The sequence below is a fragment of the Rhinolophus hipposideros genome (genome assembly GCF_964194185.1).
Source record: "Rhinolophus hipposideros genome assembly, chromosome: 6".
NCBI classification, from domain to species: Eukaryota; Metazoa; Chordata; class Mammalia; order Chiroptera; family Rhinolophidae; genus Rhinolophus; species Rhinolophus hipposideros.
In genome coordinates this window covers 67,562,349-67,590,310 of record NC_138052.1, presented here as the reverse complement: position 1 = coordinate 67,590,310, position 27,962 = coordinate 67,562,349, and the positions used below count along the sequence as shown (strand labels likewise).

The 27,962-nt window shown below is 34.5% G+C and overlaps 1 protein-coding gene across 1 annotated transcript; it reads left to right on the top strand.

Annotated features, from left to right (window-relative positions):
• Positions 1 to 27,788, top strand: GTF3C3 (general transcription factor IIIC subunit 3). The gene is made up of 18 exons (XM_081051002.1): positions 1 to 252; positions 1,177 to 1,288; positions 4,262 to 4,449; positions 5,374 to 5,497; positions 5,803 to 5,994; positions 6,486 to 6,651; positions 10,351 to 10,498; positions 11,016 to 11,088; positions 12,093 to 12,196; positions 13,116 to 13,287; positions 15,717 to 15,919; positions 16,248 to 16,349; positions 16,983 to 17,118; positions 19,174 to 19,411; positions 19,982 to 20,172; positions 21,805 to 21,929; positions 25,055 to 25,207; positions 26,485 to 27,788. Exons 1-18 carry the CDS (start codon positions 151 to 153, stop codon positions 26,605 to 26,607), a joined length of 2,652 nt encoding a protein of 883 aa, XP_080907128.1. The 5' UTR covers positions 1 to 150; the 3' UTR covers positions 26,608 to 27,788.
• The last annotated feature ends 174 nt before the right edge of the window (positions 27,789 to 27,962 follow it).

Below are 27,962 nucleotides of genomic sequence, written 5' to 3'. Positions count from 1 at the left end.
CCCGAGCGCTGCAGCCGCGGCGCAGGCCGGGCCGGTTTCCCCGGAGGACGCCGGGCTTTGCTCTCGGCTCCCCGGTGCGGGTGTGAGTCTGAGAGGCGCTGTTCTTTCACTGTCTGGGTTCCTGGGGCTACATATCCGGACCCCGCAGACATGTCAGGGTTCAGCCCGGAGCTCATCGACTATCTGGAAGGGAAGATCTCCTTTGAGGAGTTCGAAAGGCGGAGAGAAGAGAGAAAAACCCGCGAGAAGAAAGTGAGGAGATGCTAGGCCCGGATGCCTCTTTCACCCAAATACGCTTAGAAAAATGTGGGGGACCCACCTGCTTCTTCCCCTTGTTACCGAAACTCCAGTTCTTACCTGTCATGCCTGTGCCAGGCTCCTCTTTAAAACATTTCCCCACTAAAAAAGCTTTTGTCTTGGTTGTGACCTCTTCTCTTTTTTTCTTTTGCCAAATTTACTAATTTTTACTTGCAAGTTGCTTAGCGCTGGTGGGTTAAATGGGGAAGTGTGTGTGAGTGTGTGTGTGTGTGTGTGTGTGTGTGTGTGGCCGGGCGTGTCGAATTTGGCGTCAAGAGTATCTGGTTCTAACCTTAGCTTTGCCACTAAGCCTTTTTGTGACTTTGGGTGGACACTCACCTCTCTTTAGTTCTCAGTTTCTCTAGCTAAACTGGGGGATTTGAGCTCCTTTTTTTGAGGAGTCTCCCCATGGTGTGATGTAATCGTCCACAAAATAAGTGAAGTTTCTTGTCTGGTAACAAAATCTTCACTCATACATATTTTTTTCATACTTAGGAAGAAATACTAGAATTTTCCATATGTATACTCGCTTATTTGAAGTCTGATGGAAAATAAAAGTGCACTTTTTGAAATTAGTTGGTGGATTCTTTCCTAATTCATGCGACTAGTACTGCCTTATTTCTTTTCACTTAAAAAACTAGGATACAATGTGTAGGTTAACGAAATCCTCAAGATATTTTTTAGAAATGACTGAGTGCAAAGGATGAGACCTAAGAACTCTGAAATGCTTCGACAGTATTCAAATTTAGATTCCACATACTATATGTGTGGAACGCCAAGTTTTATAGAAATAGAAAGTGAGGCAAATGCCCTCTTCTCAACGGAAGAGAGCTAAATCTACATCAGTTTTCGGACTCATTTATCAATTTTCAATCACAGAGTCTTCAGGAAAAAGGAAAGTTATCAGCTGAAGAAAATCCAAATGACTCTGAAGTTCCATCATCATCAGGAATCGATTCTACCAAGTCCCAGGAAAAAGATGCCAGTGAAGGTATGTTAAGATCATTTGTTACCTGTATGAAATTTTAAGAGTACCTAATAATTTAGTGAAAATGTTGTTTTTTCATTTCAGTGACATTCTGTTGTTGATTATCTGGTTTATTAGGAGCATAGTGCCTAGTATGCAATAGGTACTCAATACATACTTGTTGAGTTATTGAATTTGGTGGTTGTTAGTCTTATGGGTTGTTTTTGTGGAAAAATGTTTCAAATTGACATCAGTATTTGGGAGCCTTTTTAGAGTTATTTTTTAAATTTCTTCTCTCAGTTGGTTACTAATTACTTCCAGACTATATTTCAAAATTGTAATGAATTATATACCTCTGTACAAAGTGGCTTCCAAAACACTGCTTTAGCTATAAGAGATGAGACAGAAATGTCAGAGTGCAAGCCCAGTTGGCTGCCCAGATGGTGCCGCACACACAACATAGGTATCTTGGTATGTTACCTCATTCCAGGATTCAGTCCTTAGCTCTGCCTGTCCAGGTATTAGATTTTGTTAGTGCATCCAGACTAATTAAACTCATCAGAACTTAACTGATGAATTAGTCTGAAGACATTTATTTCCAGTGATCTACGTACTATTTCTAATGATCAGAATACTATTAATAATCCATGTTATCCATTCCCCATATCAAATTTCCTGGGGTAATGAACTGTCAGTTAGAATGCAGCTTCCTGTATAGGGTCTGATTGAGAACTAAATTAAACTTTCTAGTCCTAGAAGGTAGAAAAGGCTGTTTTTCCCCCTCTAACCAAATAAGTCTTTACACAGAGAAAACACACTAGTAGGGTGGACAGAAAACAAACAGGCTTCATCTGTCTCCTTGGACCAAGTTGGGAAGAAATGGCTAAGAGGAGAGAAAATTAGGGTTACTGTTTCTTACCTTGCCCTGCACGTGGGGTGGGAAAGCGTACTGAAATTGTTTTAAGAACCTGTGGGTCCTTCCTTATCTGCTCAGGTCCTTCCTTATTTGCTCTTCCATTATCAGGTCCTTGGAGGTGCAGCCACAGGTGCCTGCTAGTCCTCTTGCTTAAAGCTGCCCCTGACAGGTGGCTGTGAGGACCTCCCAAAAAAGGGGGTAAATTGAATCTTAATTCTAGCTCATCATGAGAGCAGTCAGGCACAGGAGGAATGGATGGCCTCAGCTCAGATAATTCCGTCAGACTGCTTAAGATATAAAACTCCCAATTTCCCAGGATGAAGTTGTTTCAGAACTTTATCAAGACCCTTGGTGAGCCTGGGCATATATTTGGAGCAGAAGAGATAACTTTTGAACAGGCTTATGCAAAGTCAGTTAATTAGATTATATGGCCATTGGCGTCATTTTCCTCCTGTACATTGTTGAATAACACTACTAAATTTTTGCTCTTAAGCACCTTTCCTGAACACCATGTAAATAGGACCTTATTTTAATTATAATTTCAGTTCATTGTTGTTGATATAAAAACTATTGTACAATTAATTTTTGTTTATTGACACTGTATACAGAAACCTTGCTAAGTTCGTGTATTCTGACAGTTTATGTGTAGATTCTTTTGGATCTTCTATGTACATAATCATATCTGTGAATAATGATAGTTTTATTTGTTCCTTACCATCTTTATCCTTTTATTTCTATTCCCTTATTACATTAGCTAGGACTGCCAGTAAAATGTTGAAAGGAGTGGTGATAGCAGGCATACTTGTCTCATTCCCAGTGACTGAATAATTCACCATTAACTGTATTTATGGGGAAAAAAATTATATCCTTTATCAAATTAAAGATATTCCACTGCATTTCTAGTTGACTAAGAATTTTTGTTAGGAATGTGTAGGATTTTATCAAATACTTCTTTGTGTTTGTTGAGATGATCATATGATTTTTCCCTCCTTTTTTCCTGTGACTATAATAAATTTTATTGATTGATAGTGTTTTGTTTTACACATTTCTGTTCATATTTATTTTGGATGTTCAGAATTCTTGAAGATGATTCTTAAGACTTCATAATTTTAATTTCTTATTTGTTGTTCAGAACATGTGGGTTTTTTTAAACTCTGTTCTTTTGTAAACATATTGACTATCTCTTTTATCCAGCATCTTTGGGGTTTGAGGTTTTTCACATAAGTGAATAAGCTTAAGAATTTTTTAACACAAAGATGCATGTATTTTTAAAATTTTAACTATTTTGTTAGAACTCTGTAAAATATGTTACATATCTCTAAAAGAAAATTGGCTTCTAAACTTAACTTTTTTGGTCATTGAAGATTATCATTATGGACTTACAAAAATCATTGTACTGTAGTGGTATCCTTAGATAGAAATGAAGTATATTATTATTTTGTTACTGAAATAATAATAATACTATTTTAATATTAATAACATTAAATTCTTACTACATGTTGGGCATTATTTTAAGTGTATATAAATAAAAACTTATCCTTAGAGTAGCACTATAACACAGACATTATTATTAACCCCTTTTTACAAATGAGGAAACTGAGGTACAGAAAACTACAGTAATGTGCCAAGGTCACGCAGCTAGTGAGAGATGGAGAGGAAGTTTGAAACCAGACAGCTTAGCTTTAGAGGCCTCACTTTAACCACTATGCTATACTACCTGGTTCTGGACCACTAGACTTACTTGATTCTTAGGTCTTCATCTTACAATTTTTAATTTTTTTCCCTCTCTACTCTTAACTGTTTCTGTGTGTACTTCTGACTTCCTATTTAATTTTACCTGTATGTATATCTAGATGAGGATGTATCAGTAATTCCTACAGAGTAAAATACATGGCTTTGCGAAAGCTTTCTTTTTTGGGTTGTTTTTGGAAGTGTTCATTTGTTTCTTTTTTACTTTTGAGTTTGATATTGCTGGGGTAGAAATTTATATGTCAGAAAATACTGGGTTTTTTCTTTTCTTTTGACTACTGAGCACTCTAAAGCTTCCCCTCCACCCCCAATTTCAATGTGTCTTTCTTCAGGAGAAACGTCAGATGGAGTTAGTAAGTCAGTTCACAAAGTCTTTGCTTCCATGCTTGGCGAGAATGAAGATGATGAGGAAGAAGAGGAAGAAGAGGAGGAAGAAGAAGAAACACCTGAGCAACCCACTGCAGGCGATGTGTTTGTATTGGAGATGGTCCTTAATCGTGAAACCAAGAAAATGATGAAAGTAAATTGTTACTTATGTTGGTATTAATAAAGAGAATGTAAAAATGTGACATTGAAAAAGAAATTGGGGACAGCCGGTTAGCTCTGGTGGTTAGAACGCGGTGCTCTTAACAACAACGTTGCTGGTTCGATCCCCACATGGGCCACTGTGAGCTGTGCTATCCACAACTAGATTGAAGTAAAGTAACTACTGGACTTGGAGCTGATGGGTCCTGGAAAAACACACTTAAATAAATAAAACAGTAAATCTTTAAATTATACATATATTTGGAAAGAATTCAAACTGTAAGAAAGGAAATACTATGAGACAACTGTTACTGGTTTCTTATGTCTCATTTTAGAGATTTTTTTAAAACTGTAAAACCTTAATTATTGAGATGTACTATAGTTTTGCTATTAAAAGGTCCATATTGTAACTTGATATTTTTTAACATACTTCATTCTTAGTAGATAAATTTGAAAGGAGGAGGATCTTCAGTAGACTGCGTCATAATAAGTTTCCTGGCATATAAATTCATTTTGAATCATCCAGTTGTATATTTGTTTTTACTCCAATTAGTAACTTACTAATTCCTGACTGCGTTGGTTTACTTTCTTTATATATTTTCCCATGCTTTAAACTCTCTACTATAGGAAATTTTCTCATTTTTCGTCTTAATTTCCTGAGGTGTGCCCTGTTTGGAGAGTTTCATAGATTAATCTCTGTTTCCTATGATTGAGTTTTAGACTTTTTCTTGAAATATGGACTCTAATGTAAATGAGTCAGTTGGAATTGCAGCCATTTAGTCTTTAGTTCTGAATGTAGATCTAAAAGTTTTAAAGAAAAATTTTAGTTTCATTGTGGTCTGTATTTATTAATATAGTTGGAATTGAAATCTCAGACATTACTATATTTTAACCTAAATGTCATTTTTATTCTGTACAGGAAAAAAGGCCTCGGAGTAAACTTCCCAGAGCTCTGAGAGGTCTCATGGGGGAAGCCAACATTCGCTTTGCTCGGGGAGAACATGAAGAAGCAATATTGATGTGCATGGAAATCATAAGACAAGGTGCTTTCTGTTTTATTGACAGTTGCAGGTTAGCATTAGCAAAGGGGGATTTCCATGAGGGGGCGTGGTGTCGAATAGGGGTTTCCATGAAATTACATTTTGTTTAGAGAAGAGAATGCTATAGAAATAATACAATTTAGTGCTTAGTCTAAATTCCATTTAGCAGTTTGTATAATTCTGATAGAGTTATTTAAAGACTTGAAATATTAAAAATGACCCATAGTCTGAGCCATAGGATTGACATCAGTTCAAGCCTCTTCCGTCAACCAATAGAATTTGGTTTGTTTTTTTTAACTTTGTTATAGCTCCGCTGGCTTATGAGCCATTCTCTACGCTTGCCATGATCTATGAGGACCAAGGTGACATGGAGAAATCACTGCAGTTTGAGTTGATTGCTGCACATTTAAATCCCAGTGACACTGAAGAATGGGTTAGATTGGCAGAAATGTCTCTGGAACAAGATAATATTAAACAGGCTATTTTTTGCTACACAAAAGGTAATTAAAATGTTTTTCTCATTTGGTAACATTACATAATAGGTTTTTTGATAACTGTACTTGTGACTTTGGGGTGATGTTAACTGAAATATACTTATTCGTTATATTCTGTTATACCAGAGTTAAGTTTTTGGGGTTCCTCGGTTTTCATGTAAAATCAGCAACTTTACTTGTATTGTGAGATAATGTAGCATAAAAGTAAGAAGAACAACAGTACTTTAATTTTCCCACTGAGGTCAGTGTCAGTTCTAAGCTGTTCCTTGAGGTTTAATATCAGACTAGAGTGATCAAATTAAGATTAATATGATTCAGTTTCTATCTGGTTTTAGATCAAACCTTGTTGAGAATTCCAGTGAAGGTAGATATATTCCTGAATAACCCACTTGGTTTCATAGGAGAATTAGAGTGTTTATTAAATTTTCTGAAGACAACATGGGGCACACCCAGGTACCATGAACTCCTTTTTATGTAAATCTTTTTTTTCTTTTTAGCTCTTAAATATGAACCCACTAATGTCCGTTATCTGTGGGAGCGATCAAGTCTTTACGAACAGATGGGAGATCATAAAATGGCAATGGATGGCTATAGGCGTATTTTAAACCTTTTGTCTCCATCTGATGGGGAACGATTTATGCAATTGGCTAGAGATATGGCAAAGTAAGTTCGGAGTGAAATGTGTACAAATGTTGTTATTAATCATATTTTGGAACTCAAAGCATATTTGAACTAGAATGCACTTTTTATTAAGGTTCAAGGAAGTGTTTTGCTTCCTGTGTTTGTGCTTAAATGTAGAGGTGGGGTTTTTGTTTGTTTGTTTGTTTTAGTACTTTTTTGTTTCCAAGTGAACTGTATGAGTGCTTAGAAAAATTTGTATATACAAATACCTTTCAAGTGCTCAGAAGCTGAAAAATAAATTATACTCTGAAAGGATGACTAGATTCTCAGGTTTCTGTAACTTATTTGAAGTTAGGTACATTTGCAGTAATATTATTATAAACTATTGCAAATATGCGGATGAAATGTTTGGGATCTGGGGTCTTCTGTAATCATTTTATCTTGAGCCAATACTAGAATAACATTTTAAGATGAAAAATTTTCTTTGTAGTTGGCACATGTGACTGACTTTGGTATATATTTTATTCTAAAATATTATGCCCAACTACATTTATTTCTCTGATATACTGTGCAGCAAAACAAAGCAGGAAACATTTTGACTACGTAATGCCTTGCGGTATGCTTTCTATTTTAGAGATATCTGTTAACCGTATTTCAGTCTAGGATTAACCATCTTGATAGAGGTATCTTAGGGTTAACCCTACTAATTCCATGGCCATTGTCATGAAGATGTTTAGCTGTAAACATTGTGCTGCCTAGAATGCGTTACGTAGGATTACTGGAAGCATTTTAGGACATTTGTTGAGGCAAGGCAACCCTAAATTGATCCTTGATGTATATAATGAGCATTGAGGACAGGTTTTTCTGTTAATTAAATCTCTAGTTTTCATAATGGTTAGCCCAGTGATCGTCTACTTTATGAACTACTAGATAGTAAATTTGTTTTCCACTTTATAATTTATAATCTTACTGTGGGGACAGGATAGGGCGGGACAGTTCTGCCACTGCCCCAGAAGTCTTTCCTATATGAAATTCTGTTGCTGTAAATTCTGATTTATTGGGCTTTCTCTTTCCCTCCAGAAATATTTATTGAATAAAAAGTATGTGCTAGGCACTGTACAAGGTACCAGGAGATCCAGTATTGAATGAGTTTTAAAATTCCATGCCCGGTAGAGCTTACATCCTAGTTGGGGGAAGATAGGCAATGAGCAAATGAACAACTGAATATTTAGTATGTCAGATGTTGATAAGTGATATGAAGAAAAATGATCCAGGGAAAGGGGGATAGGAAGTTGAGGAATAGAAGTGTGTCATTTTAAGTACGGTGATTAGAGAAGGACTTAATTCCCTATGTTATGGTCATACCGACCTGAAAGTGAACGGGAAATGGGAGCAGATACCAGAGAAGAGTATCACTGGCAAAGGAAATGGTAAGTGCAAAGGAGTGCTTGAGAAACATCGTGGAAGTTGAAGGTCTAGGGAGCATAGCGGGAATAATGTCGGGTCTGAGGAAAAGATCACTTGGCCCTTCTGGGCCACGGTAAGAGCTTTGGTTTTTACTCTAAATGAGTCGGTAAGCCATTGGAAGATATTGAGTTGAAGTGTCACATAATCTGACTTAAGTTTTAAAAGCATCAATTCTGGCTGCTTTTTTGAGAGCAGATTAAGGAAAAGTAAGGGTAGGAGCAGGGAGAACAGTTAGGAAAGTATTGCAATAATCCATGGAAGGGATAATAATGGTAGCTTAGATCAGGGTAAAAGCAGCAGGACGTGGTGAGAAGTAATCAGATTCTAGATGTATTTTGAAGGCTGAGCTCTCAGTGTTTTCTGATTGGATGTGAGGTGTATTATGAGCATGTGTGTTTGAGAGAAGAGAAGAGGAGAGAAGGAGAGACGGGAAGAATTCTGAGGACTAAACCCTGATGTACAACAGTGTTTAGAAGTCTGGAAGATGAGGAAACAATAGAAAAGCTGAAAGGAAATGGGCAATAAAATAGGAGGAAATGAAAAGAACACAACATTCTAGAATTTTATTGAAGAAAGCACTTCAAAAAAATAACGAAGGCAACAAAAAAAAAAAGAAAGAAAGCACTTCAAGGAGGAGGGATGGTCGTTTGTGTGAAATAGTGTAGATAGATCATGTAAAATTAGGACTGAATATTGACATTGAAGACAGGTGGGGCTTCTGGAGGATAGGCAACTCTGGAGAAATTTATAAAGGGAGCAGAGGAATGGGAAGGTAATTGGAATGGGTTGTAGGGGTAAGAGATAATTTCTAAGTTGGGAAAAATTGCAATATATTTGTATTTCGATAGGAATGATTCACAACTGAGGGACATATTGAAGATTCATGAGAGAGGGTACTATTTGCTTGAGTGATGTCCTTGAATAGATTGGAGGGAATGGGATCTAGTTGGGAATCAGCTATATAACGGAGAAGGGAGAAGATATGGCTGTGGGTATGGGTAAGTAGGTAGATTTAATTCTCTGTAAAATAAGCAAGGGCATTAGGTGAGAGTGAGGATAGGAGAGTGTTGGAGTTTTAGAGAGGAGAACATGTGAAGTAGAGTCTAGATCCGTAGGACCTTGCTACCTCACAGACCAGCAGCATTTGTATCACCTTGGAGCCTCTCACAGTTGTAGAAACTCAACCCTGACCCAGCGCCACTGGATCAGAGTAAGCCTTTTTATAAGATCCCTAGTTGATTCGCACATTCAAGTTTCAAAAGTACTGGACTAGGTAACTGTCACAAGATTGCTGCTCAGCACCGTGGGCCCATTTGAGACTAGTGGCCATTAATTTAGAATGAGTCCAGTCAGTATGGTCAGCTGGGGAGCTGGTCGTGAAGAGTAGGCATATTTGAATTAACTAAGGCTGGAGTTTTATCAGATGATTTTGATAAAGGGAGAGAGGGGCAGGAGAATTGAGGAAGTAATTATAATGTTGGAGCATGGAAAAGGAGGCGAGTGAAAACAGGAAGGGTGCAGAGACAGTGAAAAAGTGGTAGGACCAATGCCTCGTAGATCCTATTGAGGTAGAAGAGTCGTTGCTATTGTGGTACAGAGGGAATGAGCTGGAATACTATGAGGTAGCTCTAGAAGAGTGAGATGCTTTACATTATGACGTTGTTGAATTGACATTGCACATTTTTCTCTGGATAAGCTCTGATTATGATTTTAAAGAAGAATTTCTTCTCTTCCCAAAATTTAAGAAAGTGAAAATCATAGTTAATAGCTAAAGGACCTAAGCAAGGAAATGCATTTTATAATCAGAGTTAAATATGCACTCATCCATTTTGCCACTTACTTTTTTTTTTAATAGCAATAGGAAGATTTTTTAAAAATTAGTTTCAGGTGTACAAAACAATGTAATGGGTAGACATATACACCTCTCAGAAAGTGATAACCCTCCTCCCCCAATCTATTACCCCTCTGACATCGTATATAGCTGCTACAATTCCATTGACTATTCCTTATGCTGTACTCCACATTCCGTGGCTACATATATATTAAATTATAGCTGACATTCAGCCTCTGCTTCAGGTGTACAGTGCAGCGGTCAGGCATCTACACCATCCATGAAGTGGTCTCCCTAATAAGACAAGTGTCCATCTGACACCCTACAAACTTTTTACAACATTTTGATTGTATTGCCTAAACTGTCTTTCATATCTCCGTAGTAATATTGTGACTACCAATTTGTGTTTTTTAATCCCCTCACCTTCCTACTTACTATTTTAGGAGTTACTATGAAGCCAATGATGTTACTTCAGCTATTAACATAATTGAAGAAGCTTTCTCAAAACACCAGGGCCTAGTCTCCATGGAAGATGTTAACATAGCAGCTGAACTATACATTTCTAACAAACAATATGACAAAGCTCTGGAGGTAGGAACACTTATGTCTTTCTCTGTTAGGTTTTAAACACACTTCTGTGTTCTAGAAATTCTTACGAATTAACAATTCCTCATTTTAATTATATATATTAAATTACTTATGTACTAAATTATATATTTAATATTTATATATTTAAAGTCTACATGGAAACATTTCTACATTCTATTGTAATTCCTTGTGAAATATAAAATATAGTATCACATGATAAAACTATCACCATTATCACAGGTGTCAGCCATGTCTGTACTTCAGGGTAGCAGGACTTAGCAGCCAGATTAATTACTACGATTAAATTCTTAATCTGTTGATTAAGCATTAGTTAATATGATATAAAAATGTTGACATATCACAGTGCTTCCTTATTTTAAAGAGACTTACTATTGCTTTTTATAGCCCATTTATATGTTGTAAGGAATATTTGAATTAACTATAGAAATCTTTGCATTATGAAAAAGTTTTTCACATATACCTGTTGTATTATTTTCTCCCCCTCCCCCTGTGCTTTTAGGTAATTACAGATTTTTCTGGAATCGTGCTAGAAAAAAAAACTGCAGAAGAAGGCACTTCAGAAGATAATAAAGGTTGTAGTTTTCCTCTGCAGAGGAAAGTGCATCTAATCCTGTCTTTTTATAGTGTAGTATTTTGAAATTGATAGTTAATGTTTTCATAACAAGTTTTCCCAAGAAGCATTTTTTCCTAAGAGAGATGTCACATCTTTTTGTAATCTTTAAAAAAATTATTTTTCAGTCCCCTTTATTCCTCAATTTGTCCATTTGAAATGGCATTTCTCACTGACCCAGGGTCTTTTTAGTGCTACGTGACAAAAGAATGGATTACTGAACAGTGTATTAAAGCAATTTATTTTTCAAAAAGGACTTAAAATGCTCTCTACTAATTTACTTCAAATTTATGCATTGAAAAAATTCTACTTCAAACTTAAGCATGCACATAAAATGGTCCTTCAAACTTAAGCATAGTATTATTTTATTTCTTTTCAGCCTCTTTGTAGTGAAGACTATCAGAGGCTTGAATTCAAGAAGAGAAACGATGGTGTCATTTTTGTCTTTTTAGTTCTTTGTAGTTTTGATAGAAGGTGTGGGAATTTGTGTAGGTTTTGGGTAAGTAGGTAAGTGTAAGTACCTACCGTGTTTCCCTGAAAGTAAGACCTAGCTGGACCATCAGCTCTAATGCATCTTTTGGAGCAAAAATTAATGTAAGACCTAGTATTTATATAATATTATAATATTATATTATATTATAATATATTTTACATTATAATACAAATATAATTTTTTATATTATAAAATATAATTTTATATTATACCCAGTCTTGTATTATATTAAAATAAGACTGGGTCTTGTATTAATTTTTGCTCCAAAAGATGCGTTAGAGCTGATGGTCCAGCTAGGTCTTATTTTCGGGGAAGCACGGTAGTACTAGAGTTGGCCAAATTAGAATTGACTATGGTATCATTTCCTTTGAATTAAGTAAATGAGATCTTACAAAGAAGATAGTTTACTCCATTTGCCCCACATTCTAAGCTTGCATATATGAACTGCTGTTTGTCTGTCTGCTAACGCACAGCTGGGGAGAATGTTACCTGTGCTATACCTGATGGAGTGCCGATAGATATCACAGTGAAGTTGATGGTCTGCCTTGTACATCTCAACATCCTTGAACCACTTAATGTAAGTGACATTAAGATCTGTACTTGAGATACTTCAGAACAAGTCCACAATATTTTCTTTAGATGACAAGAAGTTGACCCCAGATTTCACATTCCTTAATAACCAGGAAGTTACCATAAGCATCTTTGTGTGAATGTCTTATAAAAGCTAAAAGTATTTTGGAACTGGGCTTGTAATACTTTGTTTTTCTTTTAAAATCAGAACAACCGAGGGATCAGAATTTGAGATTGGGCTTTTAGACAATTGGTAATTTCTCACAGCTAATTCTCTCTTGCCAATTTCCAGTGAAATATTTGATTGAATAAAAAAATGGAGCATTTACTTTGCAGACGTTAGGATAACGTATTTAATAAAATATACAAATCCCTGCCCTGGTGGATCTTGTCCTAATGTAATTAGATAGATAATAAAATAATATGTAAAATATCGGGTGTTCGTTGGTGATAAATGCTCTGGAGAAAAATCAAACAAGGAAGAATAGGGAACATTGGGAATGGGAGGAGTTGCAGTTTCAAATAGGGTGGTAAGGAAAGGTCTTGAAAATGGGGCATTTGAATAATGACTTGAAGGGAATAAGCCATGCTAATATTTGAGGGGAGAGCTTCCAGAAACACTGCAAACACAGAGGCCATGGGAATGTTTGACTTGTTAGAGAAAGGGCACAGAAGAGCAGTGTTGTCTTAGCTTCTGCCATGCCAGCCTTATAACAGGGCTTCAAAAGTAATGTGTTGAATGAGTGAATAACGGCTGAGTTCTTTTAATAGAGATACAAAAAATGAATAGAAAAATTATTTAAAGCTGTTTTTATTAATTTTTAGGTTTGCCCCAGATAACTGATATATATGTTAAAAGAGAAATAGACACAGATGTGCATGTTTGTAATAAATGTTTGACTTCACGCTTTAATTTTGCGGTCTAGCCTCTTTTGACAACACTAGTGGAACAGAATCCTGAAGATATGGGAGACCTCTATTTAGATGTTGCTGAAGCTTTCCTGGATGTTGGTGAATATAATTCTGCACTTCCTCTCCTTAGCGCACTAGTCTGCTCGGAAAGATACAACCTCGCAGTAGTTTGGCTTCGGCATGCAGGTAATACTTTTTTGTGGGAGGGAGAAGTTTTAATCACATATTAGGAGACAGGAATTTAGTTTCACAACATAGTAATAATTATGATAAAATATTAATGTCTTAGAGAAAGTATTTCTGGTTTCAGGGTACTTTTTTGAAGTTTAGTATATGTTTTTAAATTTTTTATTGGGAAATATTGGCGAAGAGTATGTTTCTCCAGGGCCCATCAGCTCCAAGTCATTGTCTGTCAATCTAGTTGTGGAGGGTGCAGCTCAGCTCCACGTTAGTCTCTGTTTTCAATCTTAGTTGAGGGGGTGCAGCTCACCATCCCATGCGGGAATTGGACCTCAACCTTGTTGTTGAGAGCTCGGGCTCTAACCAGCTGAGACATCTGGCTGCCCCTGAAGTTTAGTATTTTTAATTGGTATGTCACTAAATGATTTATCCCTCACTAATGCTTTGGATGAATGATTCATTTAATAGTAGCAGAGTGAAACAGGACCAATGTGTCCCTGTTAAAAATACCTTAAATACCTATCTTTTACCGGTCTTAACCATGGACTCTGGTTTCTTGTAATAAGATTGCCAGACTCGGGATGCAATCTAATTTTTGAAGCGCTTTTATGGATTTATATTTAATATGTTATTTTGGAAAAAAAAGTATTTTCAGTATTCTTTGAGCTAAAAATATGATCAAGATTGGGTTTTTTCTGTCGTTTTATTTCTAAGTCTACAGTAATCTGAAATGAATCATAGAGTAGGAAAAATAGCTTAAGAAAAACGACTACATCTCTCAAAGAAACATATGAAAGCCAAAAATACTCTAATAGGATTTTCTATTGAATCAACATAAAAGATGCATTAAAATTTGAATAGTCTTTAAAATACTACATGATGGTAGAAAGTTCTCTATAACTAGAGAAGCATTGATTGACATTTTGGGATATTTTGAGATGTATCACAGATAAAAAATAGCAAAGAGTGCTTCATGATTAATATAACACTTTGAGTAAATATGAATACAAATGTAATTAATATACCATCCTAAAAAGTTATATTATTTGTGGAATGTGACTTTTAAAGACATGAACAGAGAATTGGAATTATTATTGCCTTCCTAAGGCTGTGATACTGAACCTGCTCCTGTTACTAATAGTAGGTACTTTACAAATCCTGTGTAATTATGATCATGATGCTGATAGATGCTGTTTCCATTTTGAGACTGTGTAGCTTGAGACGAGTGTAAGATAAAACCTTAGAATCATCTCGACATCATAAAGAAATTTGGGATCATGATATGAGAAAGATCATTAGAGGAATTTAATGCTTAGCATAATAAAATATTTTTAAAAGTGAAAAATAAAAAAATATGAGAAATGTCACTGTGATGATCCATCCATATTTAGTAGTCTTCCCTTATTATCACAGTTTAACCTAAACATGATGGTCAGGAAAGATTTGAGAGAGCAATTGGAGGCAAAAGCATCATTTTAGGAGATAATTGCAGTGAAAGAGAAAAGTGATGAAAAGGGCCTAGATTAGTGTTATAGCTATTAGGTTGGATAGAAGAAATGCTTATAGTGATGTTTTCCAGTTCAATAATTGATTAGCATAAAGTTTGAGGAATAGGGCCCAATAACCTCACTTCTGAGAATTTATCCCAAGGAAATAATTGAGTGAGGGGAAGGGAGATAGTTTATACTGGAGATCACAAAACTCAGGAGCCTGGCAGGTAACAAAAATGAGTAAAGTGGGCAAAGCAAATGAGAGGACTGGGGAGGGTGAGAACTGGAGAGCCCTGTCTGAAGGATTCTGCTGTTTCTCAGATGTTCATGTGCCGTGTGGGCATGGGGGACCCACTATTGCCAAGTGCAGATTTTTCAAAAGAATCGAGTAATTTGGATTTCATAAAAATCCTAATTTTAGAAAATGTGGATAATTTATTGTTTTTAACAGCACTGTGACCGAACAAAACACATCGGTGGGTTAAACTGGTCTTCCAATTTGTGAATTCTGGCTTAGATACATGAACATGTTTACTGAAGTATTGTTTATTAGAATGAAAATTTAGAAATAACCTAAATGTCAAAAAATATGTTTAAGTAAATAATCTATTTAATTGGATATTATAACATTCAAAATGCCAATGAAGACATGGAAAAATGTTGAAAGCATAATGCTAAGTGAATAAAGCAGACCCCCAAATTACATTAATATGCAGATTACATCCTGATAGCAATTTGAATTTCGTTAGGGGATTTAATAGAACAATCAATCAATAGATAGAAGTTAGAACCAACAGTTGTTATAAAGTACTGGAAATATGCATACATTTATTTCTTGTTATAATTCTTTTGATATTGCTATAATATGTCTGTAAAAATTGGATAAATAGTTTCGGCACGCTTACACATCTGCAGTTCATATTTGTACTTATTTTACCGTCTTAGACTGTTTAAAGGCCTTAGGCTACATGGAACGTGCTGCTGAAAGCTATGGGAAAGTGGTTGATCTGGCCCCTCTCCATCTGGATGCAAGAATTTCACTTTCTACCCTTCAGCAGCAGCTGGGCCGTCCTGAGAAAGCTCTGGAAGCTCTGGAACCGATGTATGATCCAGACACTTTAGCTCAGGATGCAAATGCCGCACAGCAGGTGGGCGTGTCTTCTGGAAGGAGGTTTCTGTCAGTGGGTCACATTTTAAAACTTTCTCCTCAGTTAAGGATGTCTGTACAGTTTGTATCCAAGTGTTTTATTTTAGTGTATTAAATTCAGTGTTTTTGAAAAATGATTTTGACTGTTAAGCCACTCATTAGACATCATAAATTATAGTTTCTAAAAGATTGGATCTTAATTATAATGAATGACCATAAAACAAATGTGCTTAAACTTTCGTTTCTAAGATAAAACTTTTCTGTTGGAACAAAACAACTTACAGTAAAGGACTCTTGTCACACTGATTATCATGTGCTTATTTATTTAGGAACTGAAGTTATTGCTTCATCGTTCTACTCTATTGTTTTCACAAGGCAAAATGTATGGTTATGTGGACACCCTACTTACCATGCTAGCTATGTTTTTAAAGGTGGGTAATGATCTTTCTTTATATTAACGCCGTCGCTTTTTAAATGTTTAGAATTCTATTTAAACATAGATTGTAGCTATTTTGTGACTGTTTTACTCTATTAAATTCAAACTTTTTAAAGTAAAAGTCAGATACAGGCAAAAGCCTTAGAGATTTTGGTATGTTATTGAAAGTCTACATGAAAATATATAAATTTGACTGTAGATGAAGTGAAATAAAATCCTTGATAGTACATATTTAGAAAAGTAAGAAGCGTCGTTTTATGTTATTGGCCCTGCAGACACTAATAATGTGTCAAAAGTTTTCACTTTGCAAAAATGTTTTCCAGACTATGACATCCTTTCCTAGTCTAGTTTTTTTGCAGGGAGGTGGTTATGTATATGTGTGTGTGTATATGAGTATGTTATAAAATTGATGTGAATTGCCTTCTTTGTGAGTAGTGTAGTGTAACCCAGATTTCTTTGATAAGAAAAAATGTCTATTCAATCTTTTTTAGATGTTCATATACACAGTAATTTGGTCTCTTTTTTCCTTATGTCAGAAGCTTTCAGGCACTACTGTGGTACTTGTGGCCCGTAGACTTTTTAAAAAAAGTTGTATGACTAAAAAACCCTCACTTTATCTTTAATGTAGGTAGCAATGAATAGAGCCCAGGTCTGTTTGATATCCAGTTCCAAATCTGGAGAGAGGCATCTCTACCTTATTAAAGTGTCAAGAGACAAAATATCAGACAACAATGACCAAGAGACAGCAAATTGTGATGCAAAAGGTAACTACTTTTCATTTGCTTTATTATGTAAAACTTGGCTGAGTTAGAAAAAAGACTCAGGAAGTAATTAATACCTGACAGTAATCTAATGGAAACTATACCCTTTTCAAGTAAAATGAAATTTTCTCATCTAAATCCTTCGAGTATAATAAAGTTGATATTTAAAAAAAGAAAAGAAAGGTCATATGTAAATAATTTTTACAAAATTAAGAAAAAAAATCTTCTTGGATCTTTTTTGTGGAAAAAAACCAAAACTTTTAATTTGTACTTTTAAGAAGAAATTACAGTGGTACCTCGGTTTTTTAACGTAATCCACGAGTTCTGAAATGTTCGAAACAGCCGACAGCTAGGCCTCAGGATCTTGCACTCAGCGGAAGGCTTGTGACATGTTCAACTTCTGAGTCGTGTTCGAAAACCGAAGCATTCACTTCTGGGTTTACGGCGTTCATAAACCAAAGTGTTCGTCAATGGAGATGTTTGAAAACCGAGGTACCATTGTATATCTTATTTTAAGGAATTTGTGAAGATTAGATGACAGTACAGATTACCCTATCTGTCCAGTCACTTCAATTACATATATTCCATTCTCTGTTAATTTCATTTTTGACAAATGTAGCAGTAGTCATAGAAACTCTGAAAATAAGTTGATCCGATCCAGTCTCAAGTAATATGACTTTAAAAACCATTTGTTTTTAGTTGGAAAATCATCAAGTGTGCTTAGGTGAGGTTATTACTTAGAGAACTTTAGAAAAGACCTGGGCTATAAACTAGAGAGATCAATCTGGTAGAAAATTATTTTATTGTTAATTCAAGAGACATTTATTAAATCATTGCTATAGGCATTGCACTGTGCAATGGCTAGGGTTTTAGAATGCAGAAGAGCTGAATCTCTATTAGCATGATATAAGGATGTAAGAGATAGGTAAGGTGTGTGGGAAGAGTCAGAGGAAGGGAGTGAATGCTTAGTTGCTCAGTGCACTGATTCTGAGCTCCTCCCAACAGCCTCTGCCTCTGCAGCTTGTATTTGGACTGTTTCCTGAAGTCATATTTATCTCTATATCTGATCCTGTCTGTTTTCTTTTCAGTATTTTCTCATTTTAGCTCCATTGCCGGTTTTTCATAGGCTCATAAGGTGTTTGCCGTTTTGCTTTGTTAGTTAATTTTACCACAGTGAGGATCGCATTATACCAGGACAGGATGAGCTAGGCATCTTTGCCATTACATATGTCTTTGTCCTCCGGTTTTTTTTCACTTAACATTTTCTCATTTTGGTCTATTCTCTTGATAGCTATTATAGTTAAAGAATGTGTAATATTCCATTGGATAGCAGTGCCATAATTTATTTAATCATTCTCTCATTATTTTTTGATATATGGTTGCTTCCAATAGTTTTCTTTTATAAATAATACTGTTGTGAGCATCTTCATGCCTATGGTTTTATCCATATTTTTGACTAGTTGTTTAGAAAAGATTCCCAGAAGGAGAATTACTAGGTCAAAGATTAAAACATTTTTATGGTTTTCAAGGGCTATAAAAGGGAGGCTTCTTACAGACAAATAAGGGAAGATTTTTGAAGGAAAAGAGAACTTTTGAGGCAGACAAAAGAAAACTAAGGTTATAAAAAAGGACAAGAACAATCTGAATCTCAAAGTTTGAAGTTTTTTACTGAGCAAACATTTGAATGCCTTATATGTGCAAAATCCGTATCTGACCTCAGTCATGGAAAGCACACTCATTCTGCCTGGAGGACCATGTATCCCAGCTCTCACTGAGAAACACAAATGAGGTAGCTGGACTTTTTAGAGAACAAATCAGCAGTGAGAATCACCTGGAATTGCAGATTGTTAGGCAGGCAGAGCAGAGGGGTGGTGTTGAAGGAGTGTAAACAGGCAACTACCCCCTTCTTGTCATTGTTAGAAGAGTGTTATTAGGACCATAGTTATTAAGTTTAACCTTAAAATTTAACCTTGAAATCAATTCTGTGAATTTTTCTTTCTAATATTGCTGTTTCTAGAAGTATAGTATCCTAACTGTTTTTCATTGGTCTCATTGTAGCAATATTTGCTGTACTCACCAGTGTTTTGACGAAAGATGACTGGTGGAACCTTCTGTTGAAGGCCATATATTCCTTATGTGACCTATCCCGATTTCAGGAGGCTGAGTTACTTGTGGATTCTTCATTGGAATATTATTCATTTTATGATGACAGACAAAAACGCAAAGAACTAGAATACTTTGGTCTCTCTGCTGCAATTCTGGACAAAAATTTCAGAAAGGCATACAACTATATCAGGTGATTTTCTAATAACTTATTAAGTAGGTTCTCTGATAGAGTATGTATATTTACTTTTACTTTGTCTCTCTTGCTTAAGAATTAATGAAGTATTTTACTTTAGCTCTCCTGCTAGTTACTGATTAATTCAGTTCATTGGTGATTCTCAGAGGTAATATATGAGAGCATGCATTCATATTGTGAGGGCTGAATGAGTTAACATATACAAATCCTTTTAACAATGCCTGACACATGTTATTATTCAGTGTTCATTGTATTGCAGCTATAGTGGGCAGGGAGAAAAGGTAAAATTTAAATCACTTGATTCTGTGTTTTGATTTAAATGTTTTGTTAAAAAGCAGAGACAAGCTGTAGAAATACTAACTACAAAGCAGAATTTTCTGGGAAAAATCTTTCACTGTATAATTGGTTTAAAAATTATAAAAAAGGAAGAAACAATCTGTTCTTCTTTGGTCGGGGATAGTATATTTCAATGTTGATAGGATAGCACTGAAGGGTTTCATTCTTAGAAATCAGGAAGGTTTTCTTTTTACATTATTTTTAACCCCCAACCTCTTTCTGCAATTTCAGGGTAATGGTAATGGAAAATGTCAATAAACCCCAGCTCTGGAACATTTTCAATCAAGTTACTATGCACTCTCAAGATGTACGCCATCATCGCTTCTGTCTCCGTTTAATGCTGAAAAACCCAGACAGTCATGCCCTGTGTGTGTTAAATGGACACAATGCATTCGTGTCTGGTAGTTTCAAACACGCCCTTGGTAAGTTCTGGGACATGACTTTGTCAAGCAGGAACAGTGTGGTGCTTAAGAGCCTGGCCTCTGGATCGGAGAATGCCTGGGTTCAAACAGCAGCTCCAGCATTGCAAATTATCTTACCTCCTTCTGCTTCAGTTGCTTTACCTCTGAAATGGAGATAATAATTGGACCTATCCTGTAGATATTGTGAAAATTAAGTGAGTTAATATAGAGTACTTAATATAGAGCACATATAGTAAGTGGCTGTGTTAGCAATGATGATGATAATTATTTACTTATGAAGCTTTGTTTTCAAAGCTGAAGTAGGTCTTATAATTCATTTTAAAGGTCAACCATTCTCCCTACTTAGGCTTGTGTTTTTAAAAAATAATTTTTATTAATTATGGATGATTTCCTACCTGATTTTAATGTGCTATACAACAAAGGATTTAAGATTTGCTGATAGTTCATTCCTTTAGGAGAAAAGTCTTTATATCAAGATTTATTTACAGAGTGCTTACTAATTCTAATTAAACTCAGGGAAAATTTATTAATCATATAGAACAAAGTTCTGTAATAAGAAATCAGAAACAAACAAGTAGAAAAATACCTAACCAAATGTTTAAACTTAAAGTGTGGTATATGTTTCCTGCTGTCTAGAAGCTAGTGTTGCCAAGTTCACTTCTTTTGAATAAACTGTGATTCGGCTATTTTAATACTTTTGTATTTCTTTGTGTATGCGTGGTGTTTTTAGAATTGTTCAGCCAGTAACCTTGAACATCAGATATTGACACTTTCCTCCACTGTATGTGCTTTTGAAATTATTAATTTATATTAAGAAAATATAAAATGGAGATTTATCGTATTTTTTTATATTAGAAACTTATAGGTCAAAATAGAAAGTCCAAATGGCAGTCTACCATCTATGCTGCTAAAGAGATTTTAGTCCTTTCTGGAATAGAAGCTTTTATCTATATATGATAAATCATAGGTCATTCCTTTGTAAGAAAAATTACTTAAATTCCCCTATCTCATATGGGTAAGCTTTTGACATGAAATGGTTACGAATGCAGAATACATGGAATTCACAAAACTGCAAATTCTTACATTATTATTACATACATTTAACATTTCTAAGGAAAGACATAGTAGCAGTACTTTTGGGGAAATACCCAAAAGTATTTGAAATCTGAAAAACAAAACTGTTTTTCTTTTTTTACCTCCATGATCCATTACATTTGAATTTATAAGACAAATCAATTAATTTTACAAAAGAATTCAACAAAAGACACATCCCTCCATTGTTTTTTAAATAGATTTAAGATCATAAGATTTATGATCACAATTGATAAATTGCTTATTTTGGTAGTAGTATTCTACATGAAAATGACTCGCTGTGCCTAAAAGAATATTACTTTTAGTTATTCATATTTCATCTTCATGGTCAGGATACATTCATGGGTAAATCTTTCTAATTTTGTTGTATGTTATATTTTAAAATTCAAATTTGCAACTGGTTGGTATTTTAGAATGTACACCTTGCATTTGTTAATATCAGTAATGTTTGTTTAGCCTTGAACTATATTTGAATAATTGTTGAGGAAATAAGGAACTATGTTCTTGTCACACCATCTGACATCACTGTTTATTTTTCAGGCCAGTATGTACAAGCCTTTCGCTCCCGTCCCGATGAACCTCTCTATAACCTCTGTATAGGCCTAACCTTTATTCACATGGCATCTCAGAAGTATGTATTAAGGAGACATGCTCTTATTGTGCAGGTATTTCATTTGGATTTCTCATTACTTGATTATCTTTAAAAATGATACATCTGTTATCCTGCTTCAAAAGTAATAACGGCTTAGTACTTGTGTTGGGAATCCCTAATACGTATCCTTATGTTCAGCGCTCGTGGACACGACACCTAGAGTACTCCTGGCTAAGACTTATGCAGCTGTGTAGAAAGGGAACAAAGCCAGATCATAAGGGAAAAAGACTCAGGCAGAATCTCAGGGACTTGTGTGCAGTCTTCCTTATACAATGGACGCTCTAAGCCCTCCAGCCTTGTAGGTCTTCAAGATTGATTTATTTTAAATTAGTTTTTTAAAATACAATAATATATATATATTGAACATGTGAATATGTGAATAATGAATATGTGAATGTGTGACTATTTCCAAACATCATCACCAACAAATTGCTCTTTTAAAGTTTTCCTGGTTCTTATATAGCAATTTGAGATTACCTTTTTGTTTTCTTGTTTACTTTTTATATAAAGTTTCCTCTAATAAGAATACACACTCAAGCGATCAGAGATCTTGTTTGCCACTGTATCATCAACACTTTTATTTTTATGATTGCAGTTTTTATGTTTATATGTTTGATGCATGTATACACATGTTTTGTTAAGTAGAGAAAGAGAGAAAATGTTGGTTGGCTTGAGTGGGATAGTAGGATTTAGTAAAGTATTTTTTAGTTTAAAAAAAAATTTTTAAATTTCAAAAAGAAGAAAAGAATGCCTAAATTAAAATGATGATAATTGTTGTATTGGGATTCATTATAATGTTCTTTTTACTTTTATGTAATTTACAATGTTTATAATAAAAAGTAAAAAACAAAACAAAACAAAAAAACTCCAAACTTGAATTTTTCCTTTTCTTGGGTATTTACTTGTAATATTTTGTCCATATCTTCCTCTAAGCTTGTTTTTCTTCTTTAATGGATACTTTGCTTTATTAAGTAATATAGGATTGTACAAATTAAACAAATATGTACTGAGCACCCACTGTAGCATTACTGGGAACATGGCATTGAGTGAGCACACAGGCAGAATTCCTTGCCCTCATAAAACTTATATTCTGGTAAAAATTGACAGTAAAATTTTGTGGAATAACTTAGGCCTGGTAAGACAAAAATTTACGTGTAGCAGGTCCTTGAATAACATCATATCATTAAACATCATTTCGTTATAACACTGATGAGATGCTGTAGGAATCTAACTCGTGTTTCTGTCAATTAGCTTACAGTAAAATTGGTTTTGTCATATGTCATTTTGCTTAAAGTTGCAGAACCTATCAATGACATTAAGTGAGGACTTACTGTATTTCAGGGTAATTTGGAAGCTAAATTTCAAGTCACTTTGATAGTTAAATAGTAGGTTTTAAATGGTTTGGGCTAGAGATGAAACAAGAGGTGATCAGTAGATGGGAATTTGTCGTACTAGTCTCTTGTGTAGGTTAGACATTTTCCATTGAAAAAGGTTTCTAACAAGTAAGTTTTGTTGTAAATAGCGTGATTCTTAAATTGTTTTAATTTCTCATGAATCTATTTCTTCATGCTACAGGATTATAGTTTTCCTTTGCACTAATTAGAAAAACTAATTTCATATGTTTTACTATCTTTCCTACCTTTATATCATATTTTAAGAGTAAAACCTTACATTTCTTCATTTCTACCTTTATTTATGATTATATAAACAGTATATACTTGAGCGCTTTACTGAGTGATGTGATAAAAATGCTTGAAATGTAACATAGTTAATGTGAAAAGAACGCTCTTCTCTTTTCCATTTAAAGGTTTTTGTCATTTTCTGTAGTTTTATATTTGATGATTCAATCTAAGAGATAAGTGGATGCCTATGTTACCTAGTTTTTTAATCACTGAATATTTGAATAGTCCTTCAATTGTCAGGGAGATTATCCTCCTCAATTTGTTAAAAATTTCTTAAAATACAGCAGATAACTCCTTTTATTGTATCAGAAGACGTACAAGTTCATTTGAGTTGCAACAATTCATCTGGTATTTTCATTCCTTCTTTCTCAGATTTTTATCTTTAAATTTGTCATTTTAAAATATAAAGATTTGATATTTCTCTGAGATTAATAGTTTGTCTTCTATTACTTAACAGAACCATGTTTTTCAGTAGAGTAGAAGTCATATTTACGTACACAAATGGGTTCTTTTATTATGCAGAAGTATGATTTGTTTATTGAACATAACTATTTTTGTCCCTAAAATGCATTAATTCTAAAGAATTTATTAACTTTATTATTTATTTACTTATGAAGAACAATTGTGGCCGTTCATTGTATAGTAGATCACCAGGGAATAATTGCATTTTAAATTTTATACTCACAAATTAGTGGATTTACTCTTAATTCTCAGTGACATATTTACTTATTTCTTAGGACACTTGCACCTTTGCTGTGTGTAACTTTCTGTGGATGATAAAAGTTGCAGCTGCATTAAAGGGGAAAGTGAAATTAAGGGAAGAGGCAGAGGAGCAAGTTGCTTTCGGGATGCTGTGACCCACATGGAGCCTGTATTATGATTATAACCGTGCTCTGAAATAATCATTTTCTCCATAAAGCTTTGGAGTCAGAAGCTTTCAGGGGAACAAAAACCAAGTTTTTTTGGGTTAGAGGTTGTTAAGGTCTGAGAAGTACCATTTACCCAGAAATGTTAGGTATTCTCAAGTGAGTTTGCTCCAGAGGATAAACCTTTCTAAGTTAACATCATAAGGGCTCAGATTTTATATTCCGCTCAAGTTTTCAGACATTTATTTCAAACCAAAAAGTTTACTGGATTCTAATGCCACAAAAGCCAATTTGACACGATAAAAAAATATATCCTGTGTTCTTATAGATTACAGATTTTTGACAGCTAGTTGTAATATTTGACCTTGTTTTCATAAATATTTCTGTCCTTAGCTTAAAAAAAATCTTTAGTTCTCCAGAAGAGCTCTTGACTATACTGTGATATGACACAATAGTAGAGACGCATGTTCTTTTGAGATGGGACCATGTCCCTTTTTTAAATATTGGTATTTCCAGCACCTGGCACATATGGTGGTTCATATTTGCCAAGTGAGTGAAATACTGAATTGTTTATCTTTTTCTTTTGGTAGGGCTTCTCCTTTCTTAATCGATACCTCAGTCTACGTGGGCCTTGCCAGGAATCTTTCTACAATTTGGGCCGTGGCCTTCACCAGCTGGGGCTGATTCATCTCGCTATCCATTATTATCAGAAGGCCCTGGAGCTCCCTCCACTTGTGGTAGAGGTATTGTGTGAATTACTTTGAAAACTGAGGAGTCACTTCATTTCATATATACTCTTAGATAAGTATAGTTAGCTCAGTGTTATGGTCCAGACAGGGAAATAATATCAGCTTATATATTAAAATATATTTTTCCCTTATTGAATGTATTAATGTAATTATGTTCAGCAACAAGTCAATCTTTGACATCTTGGCTTTATGACTAGGTCAGCAACCACGTGGACATACATGACTTGTGGTTATGACCATTTTAATTATTCTAAGATAGCCCCTGTAGTTTACAGGTATGAGCTGGTAGACATGAAGCCTTAGTTTTGAGTAATATAGTAGTCATTGTTCATTTCCAAGTTCAAGTGTAATTAACATACTTCTTTCTAAAGATGAAAGACCAGTATAGATGTAATTTTGTTTGTTTCAAGATAATACAGTATTGGGTAAAGTTTATTTTAATTTCTGAAGAAAAGTATATGTTTTCATTGTTAAATTTTTAAAATTACACTCATAATCCCCACACTCCCTCACAACTGTTTTCTAGTACCCCTGTTTAACTTTAGTTGTTAAGCAAATAAATATATACTTTTATAGTTACTCTAATGAAATACATACACTTTGGTGTTATTTATTTCATAAAATACCTTTACATATTGCTCCTTAAGCTTTACAGGTATCATTTTTCATTGTTGCAGATGTTTTTTCTGTTAACCTCCAAATTTTGGGTAATAACACCCCTAGGGGAATCATAATCAATTTGGTGTGTGCCCTCCTAGACATATTCTGTATATGCCTTTTTGTTATATAGTACATGTATTTTGCCCCCGTCTGGTTGTTTGTGTTGTAATTTACTTATTTTTTTCCATTTTTATGATGTCACAGCTATTAATCTTTCCTTTTATAGTTGCTATTTTTGCCATTATACTAAAAGGGCCTGTCCTATCCAAGATTATATTATATTACCCAACTATATATTTTTCTTTTATGATTTTATTTTTTATTCTTAAATCCTTGAGTCAGCTGTGGCATGTGGGACAGACTTTTTCTTTAACTTATTGGTTACACAATTTTAAACATTTGATGGATACAGTTGCTATAATGATTAACTGAATCAGCATAATCTGATAAAAATTTAGAATCCAGGTCGATGCATAATTTTATAATTTTTTTAGTATTATGAATTTTAATATCTTGAACACTTACGCTTATGATTTAAACTGTTTATTTGCGATAAAATTGTCCTGGTTGTCAGTTTGAAATATAACTTATTTATGTATTTTCCCCTCTAGGGTATAGAAGTTGATCAGATCGACTTACGAAGAGATATTGCCTACAACTTATCTATCATTTATCAGAGCAGCGGGAATATTGCAATGGCACAAAAACTTTTGTATACCTATTGTTCTATATAGGGCACCTCGGCTGAAAAGGAGCACAGAGAAGCTGTTGTGCATGGACCAGTGTTTTCTGTCTCAGGGCTTATTATTAGCCCCAAAATGGAAATGATAATTTCAGAATTATCTAACAGTGTATTTCATATTTGATATGTGATAATCATCTTTTGGTAGATGTGCAAAAATTATCATTCCTATAAGAATTTGTATATTGTTCTGTCATTTTCCTTTGAGTTAGCTTTGAGTCAACTACACTAATTTTTCACTCATACCATTTATTCACCTGTGCATTTAATACTATATATTAAATACCTACTATATACCAGGCACAGTGATAGGTGCTAGGAATACAGTAGTAAGATATATGTGACCTCTCAATACAATTCCTTAAATGCAGGACTTGAGCATATACTTATTTGTAAGAAATATGTGCTGCATTTCTACATCCATCATCATTGTTGTCAGTCATGCATTTCTTAGTGCCCCGTTACTATTGCATGGATAGTTTTTCAAATACATAGAAAATGAGGTTGCTTATTAAAGGAAAGACAAACTGGGACTCTTTCTAATGGTAACACAATTATGTAATTCACTTAGCTTCTAACAAAATTATTTAAAATGGTTATGTGGTTGGAAGACAAATAATTGAGTTACTTTTTTACTTTTCATCTGTATGTATCTTAACTATATGGACTATGACCTGGGAAGCTGGACTTAATTCAAGGACCATGTTCAATACCATGACCTGGATTCCATTTCAAGATCACTAAGAATGTAGGAAGAATGGGGGAATTGTATGTGTGGATGCAGTATTGCTGATAAAAAGAATAGATAAAAGCCTTTTACTTATCTCCAATATTGTATGTTCTTTAATCTAAAATAACAATACTTGTTAATATACTATTGGTTTAATAACAGCATCTTAGTTTCTTTTTAGGGAAAAATGAATGCTATATGTGCATATGGATTGTAAAACCTAGTCCAATTGTGGGAGGTAAGTAGGTATGAGACATAGGATCAAAAAAAAAAATACAATGGGGGCTTTTCAGGAATTCTTACCACTATTTAAATTGTATATATAACTTTGTAATTGAGAAGCAGAATTTGTATGTAATAAGTAAATGTATTGTTTCCTCTGTATGTATGTGTGTTTACATATATGCATAGATATTTAAATAAATTTTATTTTTATAATGAAAGTGAATTGTTTCACGTGCTTGTATATATTTTATTTCGTGCCATTTGCAGGCAATGATAAAGCTAACTGTGATAGAGGAATGAGTGACATTTGTGTCTTGGAATCCTGTGGAATTGAGTATCCTGAGTTCAGAATTTCTCTCTTCCATTAAATTCATGGGATTTGGACTCCAGTA

Excerpts from the sequence above, each read along its gene's own strand:
- GTF3C3 (XM_081051002.1), top strand. The coding sequence starts at position 151 with ATGTCAGGGTTCAGCCCGGAGCTCATCGACTATCTGGAAGGGAAGATC. Across the intron at positions 1,289-4,261 it reads GGAAAAAGATGCCAGTGAAG|GAGAAACGTCAGATGGAGTT; the intron begins GTATGTTAAGAT and ends GTCTTTCTTCAG. Across the intron at positions 5,498-5,802 it reads CATGGAAATCATAAGACAAG|CTCCGCTGGCTTATGAGCCA; the intron begins GTGCTTTCTGTT and ends ACTTTGTTATAG.